General features: G+C 42.6%; 1 protein-coding gene across 4 annotated transcripts; it reads right to left on the bottom strand.

Moving 5' to 3' along the window:
* Positions 1–363: 363 nt before the first annotated feature.
* msi1b (musashi RNA binding protein 1b) lies at positions 364–26013 on the bottom strand. Of its 4 annotated transcripts, none has more exons than XM_064354138.1 (15): positions 25854–26013; positions 25396–25436; positions 24231–24312; positions 23973–24057; positions 16024–16065; positions 14645–14737; positions 9624–9672; positions 7832–7914; positions 7551–7668; positions 6504–6584; positions 5276–5368; positions 4575–4637; positions 3808–3962; positions 3442–3487; positions 364–3282 (listed from the first exon to the last, which is right to left on the bottom strand). In XM_064354138.1, exons 1-14 carry the CDS (start codon positions 25910–25912, stop codon positions 3446–3448), a joined length of 1086 nt encoding a protein of 361 aa, XP_064210208.1. In that variant the 5' UTR covers positions 25913–26013; the 3' UTR covers positions 364–3282; positions 3442–3445. The 4 variants fall into 4 exon arrangements, with proteins under 4 accessions (XP_064210208.1, XP_064210209.1, XP_064210210.1 ...); XM_064354139.1 differs by having other exon boundaries at positions 5312–5368; XM_064354140.1 differs by lacking the exon at positions 25854–26013 and adding an exon at positions 25651–25810.
* Positions 26014–27166: the final 1153 nt, after the last annotated feature.

The following is a 27166-nucleotide window of genomic DNA, read 5'->3' as shown; positions in this document are numbered from 1 at the left end:
AAAAAAATATACTAAAACTGAAATGATATCAAAAAAGGCCAGAAAGTGAATTAGGCCCAAGGATAGACACTAGAATATCCATATATTGGTGATGGAAGTAGTAATGTCGAAGTAAACCTCTCGTTTGTTTTCAACACAGAGAACACAATCTGTCTCATCACTATAAGATATCTGGGGGATGATTATGCGTTGTTATGTAAAACCACAGCCTGTTAATTCATGGGCATTCAGTAGGTGAGAGTATGAAGGGGTTTCTTGACAGCGTGGGCAGGTCATGGTTCACTTACGCCACTTGTACCTCTTTTTTTTAGCCTACAGCTCTCCATTTCACTATTAAAACACAGCCACAATCACAGCCATCGGTGGAATGTTTTAAAATAATTTATTAGGAATTTTAAAATGAAGTTTCCAGAAGAGGAAAAAAAAACAACAAAAGAGGAAGACAAAAAAAGAAACTCAGGTTTACAGTGTAGACTAAGACATCACCTCTCATCAAAGAGCCAGGCCCCTCTCCACTCTCCATGGCTACTGTCACAAACGCACTCCTTACACCCCCCCCCCCACCCCACCCCACCCCCCACCCCACCCGAAATCCAAAAAAGCATGTTTTGAAAATGATTCAAAAACTACTCATCAGTCAGGAATAATTTCAGCTTTGTGTTAATATAATAGTCTTAAAAATTAAAACGTATTTTGAATGCCACATAATCACCTTCGAATCTCATCACCATTATCATCATTATCATAATCAGAAAAACTGATAAAATATTGCTTTTTGTCTGTTAAATAGCTACAGTGTTTGTGTCGCGCAGTAGTTTGGTTGAGTCTTGGGACAGTGCAGTGAGCATGAGACAAGAAGAGGCTGTGGGGTAATAGATGTTATCTAAAGTAATGGAAGACCAGTCGTAGCAGGGTGCTGTGGGACAGTTTATCCCCAGGGTATTTTAAGGCATTAATAAATGCAGATGTTGGTTATGATAAGGGACGATGCCCACAGAGGATGAAATGTTGTTTCTGCACCGGCGTAATCCATATAAAACACGTACAGCAATGTTGGGCTAAACACAGGCTATAAATGCATTTTTTCCCCAGATTCCTATGTAGCTTCTTAGCCTCTATCCAACCCCATTGTACAGAAAGAGAGCTTGAACAACAGATCAAGATGGAATCAGAAATTCACATAAATGATCTACAACCCATTCGCCAACTATAACCAAGAGTCGAGCTTACAGAAGCACTCATATATGCAAACACCAAGACACATATTCACACACACACACACACACACACACACACACACACACACACACACACACACACACGTGTACACACACGCTTTGCCTAATAACATCTGAAGAGGAAGAATTCAGCCAGAATAGAACCATGATGAAACAGCCTCCAGAATCCCTTGCTTTTGTATAATGTGTCCTTCATTTTTAAAGTCACAGATCGTTCAATGGAACGGCATTTAAACAGCAACTATTAAAAAAAATTTTTTTTTTTTAAACCTAGCATAATGATGCCACAAGCCGTTTTTTTTTTTTTGCTTTTTTCAAGACGCAATAGGAACAGTAAGATCCCACCCATCGAACATAACCACATTCCTCACCTAATCCTTCAGCCCCAATTGCATGAAACACCTCAAGTTCGTGTTCTCCACTGTTTTTCCCCTAGAAAATTGGGGGAGGGGGGCAATTTGCGGTCAGAAATATCCCAACTGAACTCTGGCGATATAGGTTTACGCACTGAAGCACCAACACAGAGGACTGACCAGGTCTTATAGCCACTTGACATTTACAGTAGCATGTTTCCAGTTTTTGCCCCCTATCAGAACCAATAACTGCAGAACGCCAGTTCCAGATTTCACTAACCCCATTCCTTCAATACAGCAGTGGCGACTGTGTTTAAGGGTGGTAAAAATCACTGATTTTGTTTCTAATGTGCAAACTAGTATAAAAAGCAGTCAAAAACTGCGGGGGGAAATCACTTGTCCCCTACAAGAATGCTGTATAAAGCAGCTTATCACCACATATGTCCTCATCAAGGAGAAAAAAATTAAAACAGCTGGGAATAAATCACATCTCCCACTATAGAGAGTTTCACATCAGATTTTGCCAGCAGAAGATCCTCATTTCATGCAATTTGTACCGATTACACCAAAACAAGCAATTAAAGGCTCCCTACAGAGCTCTGTGTCATTCCAGAGAACGAGTACATTGTTCATTTCTGGACTGATGGTTGTGAAGAAGAACTGATGGGTGATAAAATCTGGAGTGATGCAATCTTTTTTTCCTTCACCCTGTGACACTGATATTTAACACTTCAGGTATTCAACACTCAAGGTGATTTATGCAACTTTACAATCATTTTCCAGGAAATATAAATGTCCCCACCCCCAAAATTGCCCCTTCCCCATTACAGCAAAAAAAAAAACCCGAAAGACTGAGATATATTTACAATATATTACAGGAAGAAACAAAACATTGTTTCATTGTTTAAAACCAATTATGGAAAATAGGTTCTTGATTATGATTATTTCTATTATTATTAATATTACAAATGTTCTTTTTTGTTTCAAAACTACCAAAATATACATCTTTCCTTTTGCATGTCTTTTTGTAAAAAAGTGTTCAATTAGAATTATTCTGTTTTTCTTAAAATGAATTAAGAACCTAACACTGAGACACAAACATCCATGCACACAAACCAATCATTGCTCCCGTCCATGTACCTCATTTATGACTAGAGAAACATGTTAATCTTTTCTCAAACTATTTTCTTGCTTTCTCCCTCTCTCTGTAACACCATGACAATGGTTTTAATTTCCGACAAAAAAGTATAACCTAAAGTAACAAAGACGACAAACAAAAAAAATTAAATTAAATTAAAATTCCTCAAGAACAGTCAAGTAAATAAAACAAAACAGAAGGAGCTAGAATCCACCAAATGATTTCTACAATCAAACTTTTTTTGATTTTTACATTTTTTGTTTGCCTGAAAGAAGCTCTCCAACTGTAGGAAACCCCAGACAAACTTCCTAAAAAACTATTTTTAAAGGCCTACATGAAGGTAGTAACAGGAATGAGGGAAGACAAGAAGTGATGTTAGTACAGGAAACAGGAAATTAAAAGACCTTCAGTGGGTTGGTGGAGTCAAGAGGAGCCAGAGTCAAGTTAGAGCTGCAGCAGCCAATCGGGCTTGCCAGACAGCGACATTCAGCAGAAAAAGAGATCTGATTGGCTCAAAGTAGAGTTGACCCCTCCCATCTTCTGATCTGATGGCCTTTGAGAAATAGAGAAGACATTAGTGGTTGACATTGTTGTAACATAAACACTACAGTGTTGTTTACTGTCAAATTTGAATTTATGAATACTACGTCGTAAACTCAATAAGTAACAAAAGTTAAGGAATAAATGGAAAGCTTCCAAAACTGCAATTCACCTTCTCAGTGGTAGCCATTAGTGAAGGCTGTGGCAATCAGAGGTCCCTTGAGAAGATGAAAGAGATCAGGAGAATTAGATAACAGTGTTACCCCATACAATACAGAATAAATACTATTCAGTCCCTGAGGAGAAATGGGATATGTCAGCCAAAATTTGGTCACTAGTATGATCCACAATGATCCACAATAATAACTTGGTTGGTTTTATTCACCCTGCTGATCTCCAAGCTACCTGAACAGAAATTTGTAATTAAGCAACTGATACAAAGAGTGAGTGTCAATAAGACCTGTTGTGTCCATCTAGGCATTATGTATAGCAGATGTATCATTTTGTGAACAAACGAGGGAATCAGTCAGTGCCATACCCCAAGACTGTGACCGAATCCAGTGCTAGGGGCAGGACTTGCAGCACTGATGTAACTGCTGACTCCAGAGTCCTGATTCGCTGCTCCATACAGGTCTGCCATTGGCCCAGGGCTGCTAGTACCAAGGAAGCCAGCTGTGCGAGAAGGGGTGGAACCTGGACAGACAAATAAAAAGATTAACTTAACACAAATGCAATGATGCCTCAGAGCTGAAAAATTTGAAATATGAAGCATATTTCACAGTGAGCCATTTGAGCGATGAAGATCACCAACACTGCAGTGTCAGTTCTTATCAAAACTGAGCACAACAGAAGCACCACAAAATATTGGCTATAAAATGAAATCGATCTCAACTCACCTGCACATCTGAATAACCTCAACTGATAACAGTACACAGTAAACTTTATGAAAGCAAAGTACATCTTTTTTCTGTATGTGTGTACTGAACATGATGTAATGTAAAAAGTGTGGTACCACTGAATAATGTAGCCTTGAAACTCTGCATAAAAGTCAAGATCATACTCATGAAATTATGTTCAGTGTAAATAAAATATTAATATATGGTTATATTAAATTGCATTATCAAAAATGTGTAATGAATTAATACAGTTTTAATATTTCGGCTCCTCTGAAAACCTTATCTGCTATTGACCTGCTAAAATTGAATTATAGCCCGGGATAATGAGCATTAGCATGATGCCAGTGGTGCTCAGCCGTGCACAGAAACACACGGAGTAGTATAGTGGAGCATCACTTCCTGCTTGTACCTCTGACAACCGCTGCTGCCGCCGCCGCCGCCGCCATTGGTCCGTAGGCCGTCAGAGGAATGGCTGTGGGGCACAGGGGGAAAGGCATAAAGAGACCAAATTTATTTCAGCTTCCTGCAGAAAAATAAATGTGCATTGCAACATATGGTTCAAATAATCTCTTATGAATAGCATTACCCAGATATTATCTTTGACCATTACAGGTCTGTGTTGTAGGGTACTACAAGGCAGTGTACAGACCATTGTTTTTATCAAGATTTAACAGAAACCTCTAAGACTGAAGTACAATCATTAGGGATTCTTTAGTAGCTGCTTCAATTCATACAACTATAAATGTTGCATTATGCTTCTTCTCATTAGGTGGGCAGGTTAATGGCATGTTACTGACACAATGTGAGAGACACACCACCATTTTGGCTCCCAAGGTAAATAATCAGTAAGTCATTCACATTCAGCCAACTCATATGTACAGACAACTGATTTCAGCCATAATATTACTAATACTGATTTCAGAAAATATTACTGAATGTTGTTGAATGACACTGAATCACACTCTGAGCTGCAACCTGATTTCTGTTTCACTTCTAAAATGATGGCTCGGACATTGACTGTGTTCCGTGAAAGGGTGGTGACATCATCATTGTGAGACCGCAGAGGGTGGGCCAATGTTGATGCTGTGAGACTGAGTCAGACGCACTGACCGTTTGCTGCTTGTAAACCCCAGTGGAGGGACCGACCTGTGATCTCAGGGGGGTGGGGTGATGTCAGAAGGGGGGTCCTCTCTAAATGGAATTCTAGAACAGAAATATCAGAGAGCGCTTTTAAACACACACACCCGCTCACGCGCACACACATGCTCCACAGGTCAGGGTAACACACTCACCAGGAGAGTGGAAGATAAAGAAGAAAAATAGGGAAGCGGAGGACGGGTAGGAATAGGGAAAGGGTAGATAGAGCGGAATATATATTCACAGTGGGAAATTTAGGGTACCACAGAGAGTGAAGGAGAGTAAAGATAGAGACCTTGGAAACAGGAATTCAGGACAGAGAAAGAATAACATGAAGGTAATGAAAATGAGAGGTGTAACAGGGCATAGTTAGAACCTTAAATTAGAGATATAAGGTAAGCAACAGCACAATTTAAGGAAAAATGTAAGTTGGACACAGGGAAAGCTTGTGGAAGAGCTTCAGCACAGGACAGCACAGCTGGTGGGGTTTTAGTGAGCACTGTCAGGGTAATCCCCCCACTCCCCACCCCCCACACTGTCACTGAACTGCCTTCGAAACTTCCTCCACCCCGCAAACAGCAACAACACAGAGTACAGGGCATTAGGACACAATCCCACTCCCTGAAATTTACAAGCAGCCAATGACATAGACAAAGTTGTGCGTATATGCGCATATGTGTGACATAGGTAGCGTGTTATGATACCTGGGGTCAACTGTCATTGGATCATGTCATCACACTGACCATGTGCTCCATTTCAGTGTATAGAAATATACACATCTTGGTAATAAAAGCTATTCTATGTGAATTGTGACAAATGTTCATAGAGCTTACTCTAGTAGACTCCATTTTAATACTTTGAACTAAATATATAATTGGAAAAAAAACACTTCAAACGTGATCATAATATCTGATAACTGATCAAAATACAATCTGACATGATGTAATCTGATGCTCAAAATTGTAGTTAGGCCCAAACGGCTAAGCAGTTAGATCTATTTTCTGTACAGTGCAAAATGTTAATTTTGTCTTAGGAAAAACCACATTAACCAATCTGTTAAACAGGAGTTACTAATGATTAAACGGTAGTAGACACTCCAACTACAAAACAGACATCTCCTGTCTGGTTGACATTTATCTCAGCCAATCATTTGGGGCCAGCTGGCCAGTTGCTGAGCTGAACATGGCAGAGGCGAGCTTACCAGGGAACTGGTAGGTGTATCCAGGGGTGATGCCAGTATAACCTCGACTGGCATACGTGGCAGCCTGGAATCCTGGATAACCTGTGTGAAAGGACAGCCAGGTTTAGGATGTGACCTTCTAATAAAATAATAATTTTTAAAGACGTGCATAATATTCAAAATATTAAATATCAGCGAGGCAGCAAAAAACAACGCTGATGGTGAAACACATTAGGTGTGTACTGAAATACAACTGGGCACGTAAGAGAGCTGATTGGCCTTTTAAATAGATAAATAAAACACATGGGGTACACTGAGAGTGGTGGCAATTAAATTGCATTTTCTAAACCAGAATTTCAAATACCTTTACAGTTATATATAGTCACCACCAGTGCATAGCTTATCATGCACCTGTGATCTACAGAAGTCACTCAATATGAATTAGCTGAGAGGGAGAGATTTATTTAGCAAATCGCAACGAGGAGATGATTAAATGGCCAGATTGGATATTTTGCCAGGCCACCAAGAGAAACCCTACTCTTTGCAACATGCTCTGAAAGAAGCCATCTCTGACAGTGCACTTTCCCCCGTTGCTACACCAGTGCATTGGCTTTCTGTTTGGTCCAGAGGGAAGACTACTCCCTGACTGAGTCATAAACTCCAATTACAGCAGTCAACTATGAGGCAGGTGAAGGTTATTGGTGAGGTAGTACATTACGTATGACACTCTGGATTGTGTCAACGAATCAAGGATTCCCAGAAACCATTTTGAGATGTGAGTGACTTCAGGCAATCACGCTTTTAAAGCGAAGCCACTGTAATGACAAGTGAGTGCACTAGATGGTGCTAGTCACACAGTTACTAAAGCTTTCCAGCAGGCACTCAAACAAGCCTCATAGGCTCATAATCACAAAAAGACTGGGGAGACAATAAGAGTAGTCCTGTTACTTGTTTGGAGAGGCAAATCTCACGTATTTGGCTACACTGAGAATGGATGTGGGTGGGGCACTCGATTTTCAGATTGGTGTTGTGAGTTCACGGACTGAGACGATGCCATTCCCAACTCACCTAGCATGCCGATCCCTAACATAAAGGCATCCATCCCGTACGGCATCACCCTGGAGCGCCCCCTTGCTGAACCTGTCGGTGACATTACTTCTTTTGGCTGGGCCTTCTTGCACTCCACCTTAACAGAATAGTGAGACATATTATGCACGTACACAAGCATACACACACACACAAACCAAACCATTACACGCAGTGACAGATAGCCTAATATGAAAAGTAAACACTGTGGTAAATAAAGGGACCAAACACAGATGATCTGGTGCCCTGACAACTTCAATTACCATTTTATTGTTGATCTCGTGGAAGTGGATCTCACACACTTTCTCCACCACGTCCTCATTCTCGAAGGTGACGAAACCAAACCCTGGAGAGCAGAAATGGCTTGTGACGTGCGGAACAGCCTTATAGCACAGAAAAACAGGCAGCGCTCGGCTAGCAGCGGTTGCACTGTGAAGGTGAGTCTCGTGCGTCCCGGGTTCAAGATCTCGTCGTGAAACTGCTGTGGCGTGCACGTTTCCACGCCACCAAACCATGCTCGACACAAAGCACACTGAACACAGGCCTTGTGTACGTGAAATAGGTGAGGGAGTCTCACATCACACACTTTTTTTTGCAATCAGGGATTTAATTAAATTCCATGCATTCTGCCATGTTTCTACCCACACCCAGTTTGAACTCTTCTAGCAGATTTATGCTGGGTTTGATGAAAAACTGAAAATTATATTATTTAAATCACAGGGAAAAGGATGGTATTCATGTTTAGCCAGCCTTTGAAGGATTGGACATGTGGTGTTCCTGCATCCACATGTCATTCCAATTTCCACATCCATTGCCTTTATTTTATGCGACAAATGGATGGATATAAATTGATATATATTTTAAAATCAATCTCAGTAAAATAGGCCATTCCTAATGATTTCATGGCACTGTAGTTCAAGCAATACAAGCTGGGGATTCCCAAAGAAAACAACATGCAAATCAGCTTTAAACGACACCAATAAAAACCCATATAGGCTGTTGATGAGGAACGAAGAACCAAATGCTTCATTTTAAATGATGCTGTAGTTTATATAAATACTGCAGCTTCTGGGGAAAGTGACTTCTTTCCCCCTGGTTCCCTTTCTTTCTTTCTTTACATGCATTCTCTCTCAACTCCATTGTCACTCTTTCTAACATGATTAATGGACTAATTCACTGTCCCACTAACCTTTCCCACCCTCTCCCACTCCTCTCTGCTCCTCTGACCTTCACATCGGCCCCTGCCTTTTCTGTCCTTTAACTTCCCTCCATCTCCCAACCTCAAGCTCCATTCTTTACTTCAACCCTTCTTTATCTGACCTCTCATCCCTTCATTTTGGTCGTATCTATCTCTCATCCTCACACGTTCTCTCAGTTTCTTTGCCATGTCATCTCTCTCCTCTTACCTGTTCTCCACCCCCAGTACTGTCCTCCCTCCCTCCCTCCCTCTGCTCCACAGCCGGTAAGATTTAGCCAAGCTGGCTTGCCGTCATAATCGATCAGTTTGGGGAAGGGGGGGTGCTTAAAGAGGGTTTATCCTGAGCCCTGATTAACGAGCTGACTAATTAGCCCAACCCCGTTCCGTTCCCTCACCTCAGTAGGCACAGCTCATCCAGTAACAGGGGGGAGGAAGAGGAGGAGGAGGAGGAAGAAAAGCAAGCAGCACAGAGGCGCGTAGGCGAGGCATGGGGAGCGGAGAGGAGAGAAGGGCGGGATAAAAAAGAGGATAGGGAGAAGAGGGAAAGGGGTGGTGTTGGGTGAAGGCGGATGATGAGTGGGGAGGAAGAGGGAGAAAAGCAGGGAGGGGAGTGAGGAGGAAAGGTGTCAAGAGGAGAAATAGTCTGAGGGAGAGAGAGGAGGTGAAGAGGAGGGAGTTGAGACCAGAGGCGAAGCAGTTGTCTGAACTTGAGAACCAACAGTGCTTGTCAAAGTTTTGGGAGAATCTGTACTGTTCTTTGTGGGGTTATTTCCCTTTTAAACACACTGTAAAGCATCTGAAACCAACCACGTTGTATACAGATCAGATCAAACTGAGCTGAGGGCATGCAGTCTTACCTCTGTGTCTGTTAGTTGTCTTATCAAACATGAGCATGGCATCATCGACCTACAGACAGAGACAGAGAGAGAGGGACAAAGATCAGCATAGCACTAAATGTATTGTTCAACCAAGTCTCCTTTCCTCGTGAGTTTGAAAGAGAGGCCATGTAACAGATGGAGGTCCAGAGAGAGAGGGTGAAAAAGGGGCGGGGGGGGGGGCAAACTGGGGGACAGGTGACAAAGGACATGGGGGAAGGGGAGGGAGAACAGTGGAAAAGAGATGTGGGACTGAGAGGGGAAGGGTGAGAGGTGATGCAGAATAGAAGAGTCAGAATTGGACACAGGCATCCTCATTTCATCGTCCACCCATAAGATAAACAGCATTGAATGTCTCTATTGCAGACTCTCTGCCTCTCACAATCTCCGATCTCTTTCTCTCGCTCTTGCTCCATCTCTCTACCCCTCTCTCTCCCTCTCCTTCTCTCCCTCTCTCTCTCTCTCTCCCTCTCCCTCGCTCTCGGGAGGGAGGGGGGGTATAATCTTTTCACAAACTGCGTCCACTTCTTTCTTTCACTTTCCGCAAAGTTTACCATTCCCATGGAAACTGAAGCTGAAGAATTTCGATTAGAAGGTTTTACCACTCCCCTTCTGCCTTCATGAATAGAGAGAGAAAGAGAGAGAGAGAGGGAGAGAGAAAGAGAAACTTACAGAGCGGGAGTGAGCGGGAAAGGAAAGTTGAGAAGATGGAGATACAGAGTAATATAAGTGGGGGGCAGACGAGCTGTGGAGGGAAAGATGCACTGAGCACGTGCAGTGAGGACAAGCCCAGCCGAGGGCAGAGAAAGGCTGCCTGGGACCGACTAGAGAGGGAAAGGAGGAGAAAAAGGAGAGGGACAAAAGGAGGGAGAAAGAGAACAAAGAGGAGCAGCGGCTTTGTTGTTTGTTGGCACGGACGCCTGTCATTCCTCCTCTCCCCCCTGCTTTTTTCTCCCTCTCTTCTGCCTGCTTCTCCCTTCATCCCCCTCTGCCCCCTCCCTCCCTCCCTCCCTCCCTCTCTCCACAGCGAGAGAAAGTGAGCATAGCTTTCTGTCCCGAAAGGAAAAACAGGACTGAAAACACCGTGGACAAACACTTTTTCAGGAAAACAACAAAACTGCTTAACAAACTCAATCCAAACTTTTTTTTGGTGAAATTACATGCGTAACCACACATACACACACACACATATATTTCTTTAGTTTCCATTTATTAACATGGTATTTTGGGAATTTAATCACAAGTTCAAAACTTGAGAGCCCACCTCAGGTTGAAGTAAAAGTAATTTGCCATGTGACAATGTTTCACTGGGCACTATGTGCTTGGTGGGGCTGAATTCTCTCGTCACGCTGCCAGCGAAACTTGTCCACATGCGTATACTGTTCTGGCCCTGCGTGTGCATGCCAGGCTGTGTATGTGCTTAAGGGCACTTTAGTGCAAGTCATCCTGGGAAAAAGGTCAAAGGTAAAGAGGCGAGGGCCTCCTGCCAGTGTGAAAGGGGACCTGTTGGTCCCAGCACGTTGAAACGGCTCTCGCACTCTGACATTTAGACGTTAGCATCTGTCCTGTGCTCCCTCTCTCACTCGTCCAAACCCAGTGACACAGCAGCATCAGGGGCCAGGAGAAACAGCCTGTCAAAGCAGCCCTCGCCCACCCCATACTCTAGTGTTTGGACCTCCTTCTCCACCGAAGTCGCTCAACAAGTAATATTTAAAACAAATGGCTGTGCTTAGAACTGTATCTCTCTCCCTCTCACACACACACACACTCTGTACCCCTCACCCCCACCCCTGCCTCATTTCTCCCACTTTCTCTCATCCCTCTTTCCCACCCCCTCTTTCCAAACAGGGCGGCAGACAAAGAGTCCAGTGAGGCACTCTAATCGGGAACGCTCATGGGTGGCTGGAGCCTAACTTTTTCTGTCCATCTCTCTTGCTCCCATTTCACTCATCTTTCCCTTCTGGGCTGGTGGAGATGGGGGAGCTGGGCACTACTGTACAGATATTTCCCCTGATACTTCTGCAGTTTAAAAAGCGCAAATGGCTCCCTTCCATTGGTGTACGCATCCTCAGGGAAGGGAACAAAATGGCGGCCCCCTCGTGAACCAAGCCAACCGTTCCAATTCAAAATCATATCTTTGAGGGAGGCCAATTTAATGGCGGTATGCCAGATGAAGTGGTGACATAATGACACTGGTGTTTAGAATTAGGAGCTGGGGAGAGGTTGAGACGGGAACACCAGCGTGTCTCTATTGTGTCTCTGGGTGTGCGTTTGTTTGTCAATAATATATTCTGCGTTTGCGCAGACCGGGAACAGATAAGTGAATAAAGTTCAAACCTCCTATCGCTCCCCCGGCTCTCCGACGAATGGTAATGCAGTTATGTGGGAGGCCGGAGTGTTTGTTTCACGCTAAACCCAGCACCTGCAGGGCTGGTGCACTACAGCGCACAGCTGGGACATCCTAGAGTGGCTGAGGCCCATGTTGTGCAGCGCTGCATCCAATCAAATCTCGCTAAATTCTTCAGCGAATGCAGCAGACGTGACTCCTCCAGAACCGTGGAACGCCACGGTTTGAGGTGAATAATAACAGCGAAGGCAATGTGGACAGCAGCCACACTGTGCACAAACATGTCTGAAAACCATGCAAATCTTAAATCTCTACAGGAGTTGGCCCACCTTCAACTCAGTTGAAGGGCTGTGGCTCACCAAACTCACAGAAATGGCAAATGGCTCCAATTGCATCCAGCAGCAATGCACTTCATCCCAAACTTAAAATACTCAAACTGGACAAGGAATATGTAACTGAATGTATTGTGCAAAAACAGTCTTAAACTAAAACCACTTTCGGGGAAATTGCCCTCACAAACTAGCTAGCTTGATGTGGTTCATGAAATGTGTTCTTAAAATCGTAGATAAAATAACTGATGTAAAATAAAAATTGAAATAAGCTGGCCACACAAAGTGCTGGGTAACCAGGGCCAGAATACTTTATTGCAATTTCAAGAGCATGTGAGACAAGAGGGTATACAGAGTATCACTCCAAAAGAAACGACGCTCCAGGAAAGAGAACCAGATCTTGTCACCTACTCCCAAGAGGAAAAAAATATCACAGAAAACATTCCGATGTCCTATGACAGAGGGAAATCTGTTCCAATCTAAATTACAGGAAAAGAGGTACTTTATTGTGAAACTGCTGATCCAGAATACTCTTTTCTCGTGTTGGAAAAAGTACCAGTTGTTCATTACAAGTGCAGTTAGCACTGGAGAGACTGATGTCCATGTCATGACATGAGGACAAAGGATAGACTGCATGAAAAGGACATGGAGGCTGCAGAGACTTGAGCTCATTTCGATCTGGCTCATATGTGCCAGGTCAACACCCATAGGGGGGGTTTTAAGATGACCTACGTCCACTTATGGCAACCAGGTAATCTGCGCTTAGTCTACATTTTGCCAAAGCAGAAGCACCTCACTTGAGATGCATGAACCTCAAGCAGGAGAAAAGTCCTTATGTAAATCTGCTGTAGATAGCTTTGCCATGACGCATTTGTAGTTAAATACATGTAATAGCAATTCAGTTGTGTTGTTCATTTGTCTACATGTGGATGTGAAACTATTGAAGTGTTCAACCAAGACTGATCTCTGTAAGTGCACATCCTTAGAAAATATGTTTCATAGTAGACACTGCAACTATGTTGATCCAAAATCTCCAAGGCTACCAGAAGCTTGACAGAACAACATAGTGCATGTTAGAAAGTGCATGTTTAACACGTAGAAATGGTGGTGAAATTTTTGTTGCCATCTGAGCAAAAATTATATTTGACCCTTGCCCCTTTTCTCCTTTTATTCATCCTCCTCTCCACCCCAGCACTCCATCATCTTCCCTCCCTTCTCCTTTTTCTTTTTTCTTCTCCCTTTGTTACCACATCAGTGACTCTCTCCCCTCCCCTTCCCATATTCAAAGCCTCCATCACTCTGTGTGCACATTCAAGTTCTTGAATAAAGTCTACTTTGCAAATACACCATTCCTCAACGGATCTTCGTTTACACTAAAACTCGGCAAAAAACTGTTTGTGTGTTAGAGAAACAGGCAGAAGGAGACTTCCAGGAGACTGAGTTGATGTGACAACTTGGCTGAATTGGGTCTAAGCTATTTTGACCGTTAGTTGATCAGTGTTATTGTTACACAACCCCCCAATCACCTCCCCACAAAACCCCTTGCCCGCTGAATTACTTAGGGACAATGGACAAGCTGGGTCACCAAGGCAACAGGCTGGGAGGGGGCCGGGGGCTGGAGAGGGGGGTGGGGGGGAGCAGGAGCAGCTGTTACATCAGATTAGTTCAGATTCTAATAATCCCTCCCTCTTGCCTGCCACCTTCTTTGACTCCCTCTCCCAAACTTTTTCTCTCTCTCCTTTGACTGCTTTAGCACTTTGATTTTTCCCTCTTTTTGCCGCTCTCTCTTTCTTTCTCTCCATCTTCAATATTCCTCCAGTCAAAACTCCATTGAAAGTACCAATTTCAGTGGAATTCCATTTGCCAAACCATCTCCCCTCTCACTGTACCTCTAACCTCTCAATCTCTCTCTTGGTCTCTCTTTTTCTATACAACTTCATCTAGTTATTTTGTCTGTCTAACATTCACTGTTACACCGTTCCCCAAATCACATGGGGACAACAAAAAAAACTGTGGTTCCAGAGAATTGAAAAACATGAACAGGAGCAACACAAAGGAATTCATGCACACAATGTACATCTTCAGTCATAGTGCTGGTTCTCTCAGCAATTTCTCACTTCTTACATTCTAGAACTATTCCCCTCCTCAAACATTACCTATTACCAACAATCCCTCCCCATGCAAGCTCCTTCCCATAATTCCCTGGGACAACCAGTTCTCTAGGAGGCTTAAAAAGGGCATCATTCAGGAGGAAGTACTTTACCCCATTTTAGATATGCACATCTATATCACCAATCCTAGACACCTTATTAACTTGTCATACATACCTTTCCAAACTGGTCGAAATACTGCTTCACATCTTCAATGGTCGTGTTGACTGACAAGCCCCCAACAAAGATCTTCTTGGTGCGAGTCACCAGCTGGCAAAGGAGGACAAGACTAAATTAGCAAAGATATCAAGGTGAACAAAAGATCCAAACAATCAATGTTTATATAATGCATTGTTATATAATAGTATACATAACTTTGATTTTAGTGGAGACCATGAGTTTTCAGTATAATTATCTGTAATATTTTGTATTTCACTATTATTCCTTGAATTATTGACTTAGTGGACACCATTATCCCATAAACATCTTCATCCATTTATACAGCTGAATACTTGTTGAGAAAATTCAGGTTAAGTACATTGCTCAAGAATAGAAAGGCTTCAAATTAGAATCTTAAGCCTTTGGGTCACAGGCCCGGAGCCTAATTCAACATGTCACACCACTATGGCTACAACTGTGACACATAAATAAAATTGACATTATTAGTCAAGCAAAATGTTCCTACACACTAGTACAATACAGCATGCCTGACTTTATTTTACTGAAGACAGGTTTTATGGTGAAAAATCTGAGAACTATTTGCTTCAGATAAGGTGTGGTGAATGGTAAAATATTAACGGCAGTAACTGAAGAACTCAGCTTCCCCGTGCTCTTCTCATACACTCTCTCAGTCTTCCTTATACAGGCACTTTCTGTACCAGAGGGGGGCCCATCAACCAATGCTGCCTTGTTCCTTAAAGCCAGCATGCAGGACATTCCACCTGCTCACCCCTCTCAGACAGGTTTCAGACGTGGCCCACAAGAGCCCCTAACTCACACACCTTTTCAGAGTTGAAACTGAGATATCGTTTGGTTATCATTCCCAATTCCGGTCAGGGAAACAGGGATTGTGAAATTTGTCAGGGAATTGTGAGCCGTACTACGTGACATGGATTACAACTACATTCATTACTTTGAGAAAAGGTAAAGGCCTGGGTGATGCACACAAAAACCAAAACAATAGTGACTGTGCATGCTACTACGAGCGACATGCCTTGGAGTAAATAATTGCGGGTTACAAATGATGAGTCATGAACTGAGGTAATGGTTCTATCCTTGATCATGTGACATAAAATAATCCACCCGTGCCTCTTGCAGCACTCATAGTGATTGCAATGTCATCATCCCATTACTGGGAATTAACCCAGATTCAAAAGGTCTGCTTCAACAGGGGTCAAACTCACAAGTGAAACATACCAACAAACACCAACTGACCCAGGTCCATTCAGTGTCCTTTCCATAGACACTGATCTCTTAGAGATACAAAGGGAGACAAGGAAAAGCTAGAAAGGAAAGACATGAGAAGAGGAATTTTGCACAACGGCAACCATTCTTACCTTCGGCTGAGCTCTGCGAGGGAATGCCACTTTTGGGTCAATCTGAGGTGAAATAAAAAACATGGGGAGGGGGGAAATTAAGAACATTTTTTAAACTCAAAAGGGCCATAAACTTTTGAGTAGCCCATCGGACCAGCCACAGGTTTATGAGAAGTCGCCTAAGAGAAGGTTGAGTCTGGGGTTCAGTACATTGAGTCCTACCATTTCCCCAGGCTTCCTGTGTCTTTTCCTCCTTCAAAGTCTTGATTTCAACAGTCCACGGTTTCTTTCATAACCAAATGCAGTTGTACCACAACTATACAATTCAGAGCACACGGAATGATGGGTATTTGCACATTCCATTGAAATACTATCGCAAGACGTGAGTGAAATTGGAACTAACAGGAGATGAACCAAAGAAGCCCATGTGAACTCATTCTCTGCCACAAGTCTCACACACCCATCCTGGCAAAAATACTCTACCTGAGTCTCTCTCTATACACCTCCAATGAGAGCCAGAGCACCAGAGAGGAAGTTCAGAGACCAAGGAAAAAAGGTAGATGGTGAGGACAGAAGGAGTGGAATAATGGTAGAGTGAGGTTAAAAATGTTGAAATGTGTTTAGTCGGCCCATGGAGGGTGAATTGAGGAGCCAAAAGAGAGTGAGGTGGAGGAGAGCTGTCATTTTCACCTGTGATAAAGAGGGCTGGGGGGGAGTGAAAGTAGGACGGAAGGTGAGGGAGCTCATTGTTTTACTTAGGGAAGGGGACTGAAACTGAATAGACCTCTGCTCTCATCTCTCACTACAATGGCACAGAAGGAGACGTGATTCCAAGTGAAAACTACCCACCCCCTGAACTCCAGGCCCAACTCCCTGTACGCAATTCTACAGGTGCGAGAGCAGGAGTTCTACATGACGAGTTGGACCAGGCCTTTCCAGCTATTCACCTGGAAACAATTCGCTTGGTAAACTCTGGAATTTATATTTATTTGACTACAGGATGTGTGGCACAGTACTGCAGATCATTTAATTGAGTATCGATTAATATGTCATCCACGCGGTTAAATGTTGGTGATCCAGGACAACACGCAGGCGGTGGAGAGGGGTGCAGAGTTTGAGCCGGGCTGACCTCAGCCGCGTGACTCGCGGTGAACAACCTAGTTTATCCTCCGGCCTGCAGCTGGTAACAGCGGGAACATCCCAAACGGATCTCTACCATTCCTCCTTCCCCCTCACCTCCTCTCTGTCACCCCCGTGTGACATGTGATCCCCTGGAATCTCACACAGGCACTAAAATCACAAACACATCTCATCTCCCACAGAACAGACAGAGACGGGGAGACAGGAGGAGTGCGAGAGAGTGAGAGCAAAGACAGGGAGAACAGGGGTGACTGCGTTACATGCACACACTCGGACAGCAGCCTCTTTATTTTTTTGTTTGTTTGTGTTTGTTTGTTTTTGCTTTACTCTTCCTATAGCACAAAATAGACCATCCCGCTATGGAAAAGCTGCAATTTCACGATTAGGGTTTCTGCCCAGGGCCAGCTCTTAATGAGCGGTACAAAAGCCTACAATTTAAAGTTCCCCGCCACTCAGCCATTTTCACGCCAGCCACAGGCCACTGGCTGCAGCAGGTTAAACAAAAACCGTCAATAGCAGATTGAGTACATAACTACGTATGACTACCAAGATTGCTATCACTGATTGAGTTAGCATTCAGCAATCATCATACCTATCTAACACAAACTGGAGTTTGATGCACAGATTGAACATTCCGTACAAAAGCACACCACGAAAGTCCTTTATTTTAATTTTAATTTCAGATTTCACAGTACTTAACCATGTCCCGCGAGGAAGATGTGTCAGAATACTATCGCTATTATACAGGACTAAAGAATACAAAATGCTAAAATCTCTATATTAGTCTATACTGATCTAATAGGACTAGGAGTATATTGCTAGACTACACTATGCTGTACTGTTGTTATACCAAGCAGTGAAACAGTGGGACAGTACAGCACTAGGAGTTCTATATTAGTCTGTAACCATGACAGTGTAGAACAGAATTACAGTAGAGAGCTATGGCCTCTATGGCAGACTGAGCCCTGGTTTACCAGAGCAAGGTACAGCACAGTGTTTAGTCTAAGTTTTGACCTCACTGCAGATTCTAAAGTACAGTGCTAAAAAAAAATAACGAAACTAGACTGAACAGAATCAGATGCAATGTCTACAGTTTAGTGCTATGATCGCTAAACTACACTGATAGTCACCTCACGTCACCAACCCTCCTGTTGTCCAACACTCCTGTACACATTCAAAAACAAACAAACAGACATACAAACAAACAAACAAAATCAACAGACAGCAACCAACACACAGTAACGGGGGAAAATATTTTGAATGGACATATTAAGACAGATTAATTCATTTTTTTATATGTCAACATGTAGAACTTGAAATTACCTGGGGGTAATTTATCTTCCTTTATCTTCAAGGAATATACAATGCAGTGCAATATAGATCTTTTTGTTTTGGCTTCAGTGCAACGAAAAAAAGGTAAAGGACCATGACAATGTGAAAAAATAAATGTAAATTTAGCTTAAACCCGCACCCCTTCCCGATGTCGGACACCACTGCCATTTAATTAATTAAAAATTCAGAAGAGAAACAAACACACACAATGGAGACATTTTAAGAAGACAGGCTACAGCAACCATATTGGCTTGAGCTAAACCAATTTTTTTCCATAGTCACCACTTCAGGAAATCAATTTGACTAAACACAAATTATACCAGTGACTGACAAATTCGCTAGCAGGGAGAAAGGCACTCTGAACTCTCTCAGTTTAACAAACCATGTAATTGATCTCTGGGAGATAGTGATGCTCTGGTGTCAGGCACAACTGCCGTTTAAAGCTTAAATACAGGGCTGTTCACAACATTCATATAGTCACCATTTGCTTCCGTTCAGAAAACAAAAGAAACTAAGGGAAACTATTTGGAAAGCTGCCTGCCTCACTATAAGTAATATCAAAGCCCACTCAACACCATGAATGATATTCATCATCACTTACACTGTGAACACTGTTTCTCATGTACTAAATCTAAAATTATGTTTAGTGTCCATTTCAAACTTCCACAGAGAAGTATCCATGTTCAATTTTCCTAAATTCAGAGTGTTGTTTATGTCGCTCATAACTAACACTTTACATGTTGTTTACATTTTCATTTGTGCATCAGCATATTTCACTGAGGGTCAAGAGGGTCAAGCAGCCTCATGAATTTGAAAAGTTTTCAAAAGTTATAAGTGCATCCTCATTAATAATCAATATTTCCTTTAGACACAATAGACTGCCTTAAATGCTCATCTGGCACAACTTTACTACACCCTTCGAGATCATTGATTTAGATGGATCATTCACAATTGGTTTGGGTGGATTTTTTATTGGGGGGAAGAAACTAATGTCAAGTATGAAGTGCTGTGAATATCCAGAGTTATCTGGAAACCCAGAGAGCTGTTTTTATACAAAAATAACCCTCAATAGGAATTGAGAATAATGTATTTATGTCACACAGTCATTCGCTTCCAATCAATGACAGTGAAGCCATAAGTAACTGGTCAACAAGATTATACTCACACGTCTTCCCTGGCAACAGGTAGCATGTGCATGAGACAAAAATGGAACTGACTGGTTTAGACAGAACCTGTTACACTCGCTTTGAAGCACAAGCTTAGTTCGATCTATACAGTACCTCGGAAGTACAACCCTGCTTGTTCCTTCAATCCGATTAGCTGTATTTGAGATCCATACTAATCACCGAGGGGGTTATCCCCTTCTCCCTCCCCCCACCTCCCCTGCTCTCGTCAGCACAGTTAGGGCTAATCTCCCCGGTCCAGCCCGCAGCTGAAATGGGACGCAGGTCGACTGCAACAAAACACCCTTAAGAGAAAATACCAGAGACAAACGGCACGGTGCATGGCAGTAATTTTTTTTAATACCTATTCACAAACACCGCTGTTGCTTTTATCCTCGTAGGCACTGGGTGCTCAGGAGGCTTGACGCAAGCCATTGTTCTGTCATTAAGGCTTTAAGGCCTGTACTACGCGTACAATGCCAAGCTTCCCCCACCTGCTCCCGAAACACACCAACGGTCACACTCTCACCTTAACTGTCCTTTTCCTTGTGCCTTGTTCCTGTGAGCGACAGGAGACTGCAAGCAGGACATCACCCTCCCCACCCACCCCAAATCTATTGGGAGCCTAAAGACCACCCCCCGCAGCTGGCGCAGGACACCCCTGGGAGCCACCGATTCTCGCTCACCCCACCGGGGCACACAAATTCCACCTTTCCCACTCGCTGTCCAACAAACAAACATATTCGGCAGGAGACAATTCCATTCTGAATGCATAACAGTGGGCCAAACACAAACAACACTAAGCTGCCAGATACAAACAGACCTGGGAGTTTTATAACCCAAAAAATCTGAGTTGTTCAGAATGCCTACTACAATAAGAAAACAATGCACAATTCCTGACAGCAGTTAGCAGTGCATGCAGTTCAGAGGCTGTGAAGCACTTTTTTTTAAATAAACAAATGTTCCAGGAGAACCACTTCCACAAAGCCAGCATTCTTTACAGTGGTGTCTTGGAGGAAACATTTACTCAGATTCCTTTCCAGCATTGATATGATTAGGCATCCCCTTCGCTCCCTCTTTCTCAGACACAACACAGCATCTCTGTCCTTTTTCACTTTCCCCTCTTTCTTCTCGCCGCCCTCTTGCTCTCCACGGGCTGAGGAACAGTTCAGCCAGTCCCAGCATGACACATTCTTTCAGTTGTCACAGGAGATCTCTCCTTCTCTCACTCTCTTTCTCTCCCTCTTTCCCCTGCTGCCCTTCTAAGGCTGCCTGACAATGTCCATTCTGATGGGAGAGGGAGGGGGCAGGAAGCGTGCCCCCCCCCCCCCTGAAAGTTCTCTTTCCTCACCATCTCACTTCGGCTCCTGCTGAATGAGCCCGCTGGCTCAAAACAAAAAACACGGGGCATGCTGGTCACACGGCATAAGCAATGCCAAAAAAAAGCCACACCCGCTTGGACCTACACCGTCTCCCTACAGAGTGAATCCAACTTCAGCTTCTGATGTCACGACAACTGGAGGATCCAGCCTAAATGTGAGCTGAGTTCACACTAACGTTCACATGTAATGAGCCTTCAATATCCTGGTCTGCATTGCAATTCAGGAATTTCAGAATTAGGAAACAATGTTCAATAATTGATAAACCAACAATTATAGTTTACACTACACTTTACCATTATACCAAACTGTGGCTTATAAATGTTTAGAATGGTAAAGTGGCCACCAGATGATTGCACTCTTTCAAAATACACCAAAAATTAACTTTAATATACAAATGGTATTTGACACTACAACTGACAATTGCAGACCAGGGACTACCTTTTCCAGAAGAAACTTGGTCCGCGTACCTCTCTATTGAATACAGAAATTCCCGATCAGAAATGATCAAAAATCAAAATGTCAACAAAGCGACAGATTTTCACTTTATTATACTACTTCCAAAAATTACAAGGAGAGGATTTTCATTGCTGCACTGTGTGTTTTGCATCCCGTTCATTTTAGAGAAATGGCGGTCACTATGGAGACAAAGGTCCCAGGGTGGCAAACCACAGTGGCACCCTTAGTTACCAACATCACTGTGTTGTTCCCACTGCGACGGACTAATCCAAGCTTCTCCAGAGGGAGTTCAACCAGAACCATTTGTTCTCTCATTGCATGTTGGTACAGGTCTCTGGCAACATCTTTATTCCCTCAACGTTGCTACCTCTCTCACACCTTGATCATGCTCCATTTCTCCAATTTACCTGACAATCCACACAAATGCACACTGCAAGTAACATTACAAATCTTATAGACACTCCTCTACACTACACTATATAAAACACCGACTGTACACTTATGTGATAACTTTTCCCCCCTCTATTACTACTTCAGTATCTCTTCCTGCTTAATTCTTTTATGTCCTGTGAGTCTATTATTATAATTTTTTCCTGGCAGTTTTCAGTCCTCTGGTGTTGTAGTGTAGAGAAGGTATACAGTTCGCAACACAAAAGAGACACAGAGCTCCAGAAAATCTCAATACACTGACCTCCCCACAACCATCACCACTCCCTCTCCCTGACCCCCCTGGGGGGGTACTTGCTGATCCCCATGGCGACGAATGGGCCACCATTGTCACTAGACCCGCCCACATTCACCACAAACAAAGAGACACGCACACACATACAAAGTTTCACCTAAGACTTTTCAGGCGCACTGAAGTTTTACGTACCAAGATGCACTGCAATGTCATGTAAATAATACTGAACACTGCAACAAGATGGTGCAACACAGGGTGTATTTGGTAGCAAGAATATGGTGACATCACCCTGAGAGTGACGCATGGTGTACAGAGACTTCCGATGTCAGAATCGTTCATGGGAGCATTATTTCCTTAAATGAGAAACTCTGAAATTTTTACTGTAAAACGTTTACTAATTTTATATTTTACATAACTACCTTCACCCTGTAAATACAGTGATAAACTAATCCGTACAGTGTTATACAATAATCGTCTTAAATTCTCTCTCACATGTGCAATAAGTCGATTATCAAAAACCCAATTACTGCCATTTACAGTGCAACCACTAAGGATATCACACACTAACGTAATGTGCAAGCATTTACATCCTCACTGGTTCAGCATCTTCCCTCCAACCGCAATCTCACCTTCTCACCTGCAGTGGATGTACAGATAATGGTGGTTCATGAGCTTTAACTTACAAATACTAACATAAATGGTGTTCTGATTATTATAGCTAAGCATGACACCATTTTCCCTTCATGCTGATTTAATCTGGATTTTTCCAACTAAAAATTATACAGGCAATGTCCAACATTCCCAGGCTAATATTTTCTTCCTACTCTGTCCTTTATTCAATGTAGACTGTTTCATATTTAATATAAAAAATAAAACGCAGTATATAAAATCTTTATGCCACTACATGATTTCACCCTGTTGTAAGTTATACAGTCACACAACCAAGCCCCTCCGGAGTACCATCGTAAAGAGCCACCCTGTCTGGGTCCCCCGGTTACCATGGCGATGGACACCGAATAAGAACGCGCTCCCGACAACCTCGCTGTGGGAGGGAGAGGCAGAGAAAGCTCTTTCTCCTCTATTCCTTTTATTTCTTGAATATTGCACCCCCCCCCCCCCCCCCCACCCCTTCAGCAGCTGGGAAATGGGACGATAGAAAGAAAAAAAGTAGAACCAGCGTTCTCCCTTGCGAGGCAGGCACATGCGCCCAGGTCATATCGAATCGCGCATTTTCCCTAAGTAAATTTGCATTGCTCCGGGATTTACATTTGAATCGTCCGTCGGTGTGACATGGCCTAACGCATGAAAAGTGTCTAGCCCATTCGCAACTTCAACGATAATTTCAAGAGTATCCTTTGAAAATAAGTTTTGTTTACTCAGGTAGCCTAGTGGCCGCAGGCTCGACCAGAAGTCAGGTAAGGGAGACGATAGGCTAAATTAACTATAGTAAGGCAGAAGTTTTGGGTCTTTAAATTTTTTAATTTATTAAAAAGAACGACTGTCTGCTAAAAATATATGTAAATAATCTATTTTAAAAAATGTCCATAAGCAAAATTCCAACTGAAATTGAAAAGCTTTTCACCTGTGTCTGATTGTAAATTATTAATATATCTCTTATAAGTTATACGTAAACTTATTTTCAAGTTTCCAATAAAGTAAGACAGAAAAGACACGTAGGCTATAGACTCGAGAGCTTGTATATCTGAATACCCGAATACGTCTACCTGCTAATTTCTGTGTGTGAGTATTTCATTTTAACTTAAACAAAATGAAGAAAAGACTCTGACTGACAAAGCAGAAACAATTACAACTCACAGTTTTAGAATCCAATTCATGTCTGGGTTGAGCCAAAACTTTATCCACGCCAGCCTGGTCTACGTAGGTGACAAATCCGAAGCCCCTGCAAATTAATAGCAAAATAAATTTTTAAAATATGATATAAGAATGCATTTATACAAATTTATACAAAAGGCATTTCAAAAATAAATATGTAGAGAAAGTCTGTATCAGTGGCGTGTTGTGCTGTGTGCCAGAGTCTGTGATAGGGCGCCGCGGAGCGCACGCCTCCCTCACCTCGACCGCTTTGTAACCGGATCCCGCATCACCATACACTCCTTCACCTCGCCGAATTTACTGAAGTACTCCTTTAGACCTTCTGAAAGAGAAAAACGGGCATAATCAGTCATTTATCAAATATAATAACACTGGCTATTTGTAGCATGTTAACTGCAAGGTAGAAATCACGGAGTGATATAATATTAATGCACGTTCGGTAACTGAAGTGTAGCTGACAATGTCATAATGACAACTTCTAACGACCACTTTAACGTATTCACCGTGCATAGGCCTATATATTAATATTTATGTAGGCATACATGCACTTGTTGATGGATCAGCTATTGTTGTAAAATTGTAAGGTAGCTTACTTCGTTTTTTTCATGAACTTTTGTTGACTTAAAGCGTATTCCGTATCCCATTTTAAGGATTTCCACTATGTTTATACAGCTAACTACTACATAGCCTATCAGCCTGTCATCCAAACCACCCTTTAATAAGAAAACAGAACTGTAAAACAGTAAGATTATTTTTTGGCATTGGCCGTATGCTCCTCAACGACCGTCACCTAGTGGATTATCGTGCGGAGCAGATATATCATTATACGTGATTCAGCACTCTTCATGCATAGCCCAAAACAAAAACAAATTCAGTGATGTGGATCCCCTCAAAAGCAAACCTACAGAGGTCCTTCTTACCTCTTGGGTTTGGGGGGGGGGGGGGGGGCTTGGCTTAACATTAGGACAAGCCCTACAAACCTTAAAACAAGTCCAGAAACTGTGCCCTAGAGACTGTGAGGTTTCTTGTAATTTTGAGACCTGTTTACACCACATTCGAGTCTCATATGCAGGCCATACTGTTTTCTTTAAACCCATTTCCAATTAATCTCACTCTCAAGGGGTTTGTTTGTTTCCATTCATCCAACTTTCAAAATCCCTGCCGACTGATCCCTATTGAATGAACGCTTTGATTTCGGCCAGTACGGGCTGAACATTTTAGCTTTCTTTTACATCACTCACTCCCCCGCTCCCCCACAAAAAAAAAAAAATTCATATATTTGTTTCACGGAAAAGGCAGACATTTTTAATAACTAACATATTTTTAAAATAATAAAAAGAACCCAAACTTGAGCTCTTTCTACTTTGGGAAAGTTGGCTTCGAAGAAAGTAGATTGCACGCTCACCTTGCGTCGTCTGCCAGCTCAAACCGCCGATGAACATTTTGCTAAATGAAAAAAGAGACGGTGTGAAACAGCATATAGTCGACTGACTTTAACTACAGCCTAAAATACACTTTAAATAATAATGGCAATAAACTTTAAATAAATCGGCCATATTGGCAGAACATATACTTGTCAGTCAGGCCGTTATTCCAGTGTTAACTCTAGACAAGCACACTTCTCTATATAAGAAGCAGAAAAGTTTAAATAAATGATAACCATCCTCTCTCTTCAGTGCACAGAAAATAAGATGAGCGCGCGGTCCCGTGGAGTGGATGTGCAGTGATAGTCCTACACAGCAGAGTGAGCAAGCACGCTGCCTGTCTTTGTTTCAGAACTCCAGTGGTCCCCCTCTCAACTCCTGGATCTCTCTCAGAGCCGTATCCGCGCTCAGTGGTAGGTAAAGCAATGGCGATGTTTACCAGGGATCGTGAGGGGAGTCCGCGGAGGACAGGCTGCTCTGGCTCCCTTCCGTATCCATTCCGTGTCTCTGTTCCCGAGTGTGCAGTGTGAGAAAGCAGGGAGAGCGGAGTGAGGGGCGGGGGTTTGGCCGACTGGGAAGGGGGGACGGGCTCTCTCAGAGAGGTGGGACCAGAGGGCGTTAAGCACACAAAACGTCCGTAGACTCCACCTCTCCATCTTCTTTTTCGTTTCGACCCATCTCTTCTTCCTTCCCTCTCTCGTTCCCATCCCCGCCTCTTTCATGTTGCCTCTCCCATACCAACCTTTCACGTCGGTTGTTTTTGTTTTGTTTTCACTTCCTCTTTATACCACAGCTTTATCACATATACTTTCTTATGGTCCTACTTTGTGATTTGTTACATTAATAAAAAAGTCAGCATAGCACGACAAACTTTGCACTAAATGCTCTGGAGATGTTCGCCGGTGGAAACTCCCTCTCAGGGAAGCTCATAAGACACAATCTATAGAATATCTTATAAACCTCATTGCTTCTCTATAACGACTCTGGTGACTATTAAATCTGTTTATATATCTCAGATGTAAAGGGGCACGGATATTTGGAGTGTTTATACATTCTGTAATGTGATGTCAGTTGGTAGCCTAAATAAAATATGCAGTATATGGACTTGAAGTGATGCGTACATGTTATTTGATTTTGACCTCTCGCAATGAAACATGGCAATAATTAGAATAATCAATATCGTAATTAACTACGCACTTAATTCACTACGTGTTTTCAAAAAAAAAGAAAAAAAAGGCGAGGCGTTCTGATTGATCAGGGTTTGTCAATGAACAGGTATTTGAGTGTCACGTGTAAACAGTACAGTAAACTACATAGCAGATTCCATGTATTTTCCCCCTTTAGTGCCCACTGTTTAGTGAAGCGTGTAACTTAGGTAATGTTACAATGTCATCTATTAGAAAATAGAACACAGGCTCAGTGTTTGATCGGAACAACAAAAATAAGCCTTCGAGCCATAAAGCAACTTGCGTGTACTCAGAACTTCCTGGACGTCAACTTCGATATAGGCTACATCGTAAATTATGTCTGCAAGAAAGAACAACGTTTTTAAAAAAAAGAAGAAAATTAGTTGCCAGAAATAAAATATAAAAATAAATAAACTATAAAGCATGTATCAATCTGAGTCCGTTAGTATTAAGTTCATCATAGTCTATAGCCAATTAACGGTTTTGACACCCCACATTACAGAATATGTTCACCATTATCTTTCTATAGCTAGCTGTAGCCTACCTTATACAGGACATAGGCTAC

This window comes from Anguilla rostrata, chromosome 10 (assembly GCF_018555375.3).
Source record: "Anguilla rostrata isolate EN2019 chromosome 10, ASM1855537v3, whole genome shotgun sequence".
In the NCBI taxonomy this organism is placed as follows: Eukaryota; Metazoa; Chordata; class Actinopteri; order Anguilliformes; family Anguillidae; genus Anguilla; species Anguilla rostrata.
Note: the sequence above shows the minus strand (reverse complement) of the source record. Positions and strands in the feature narration are given on the sequence as shown.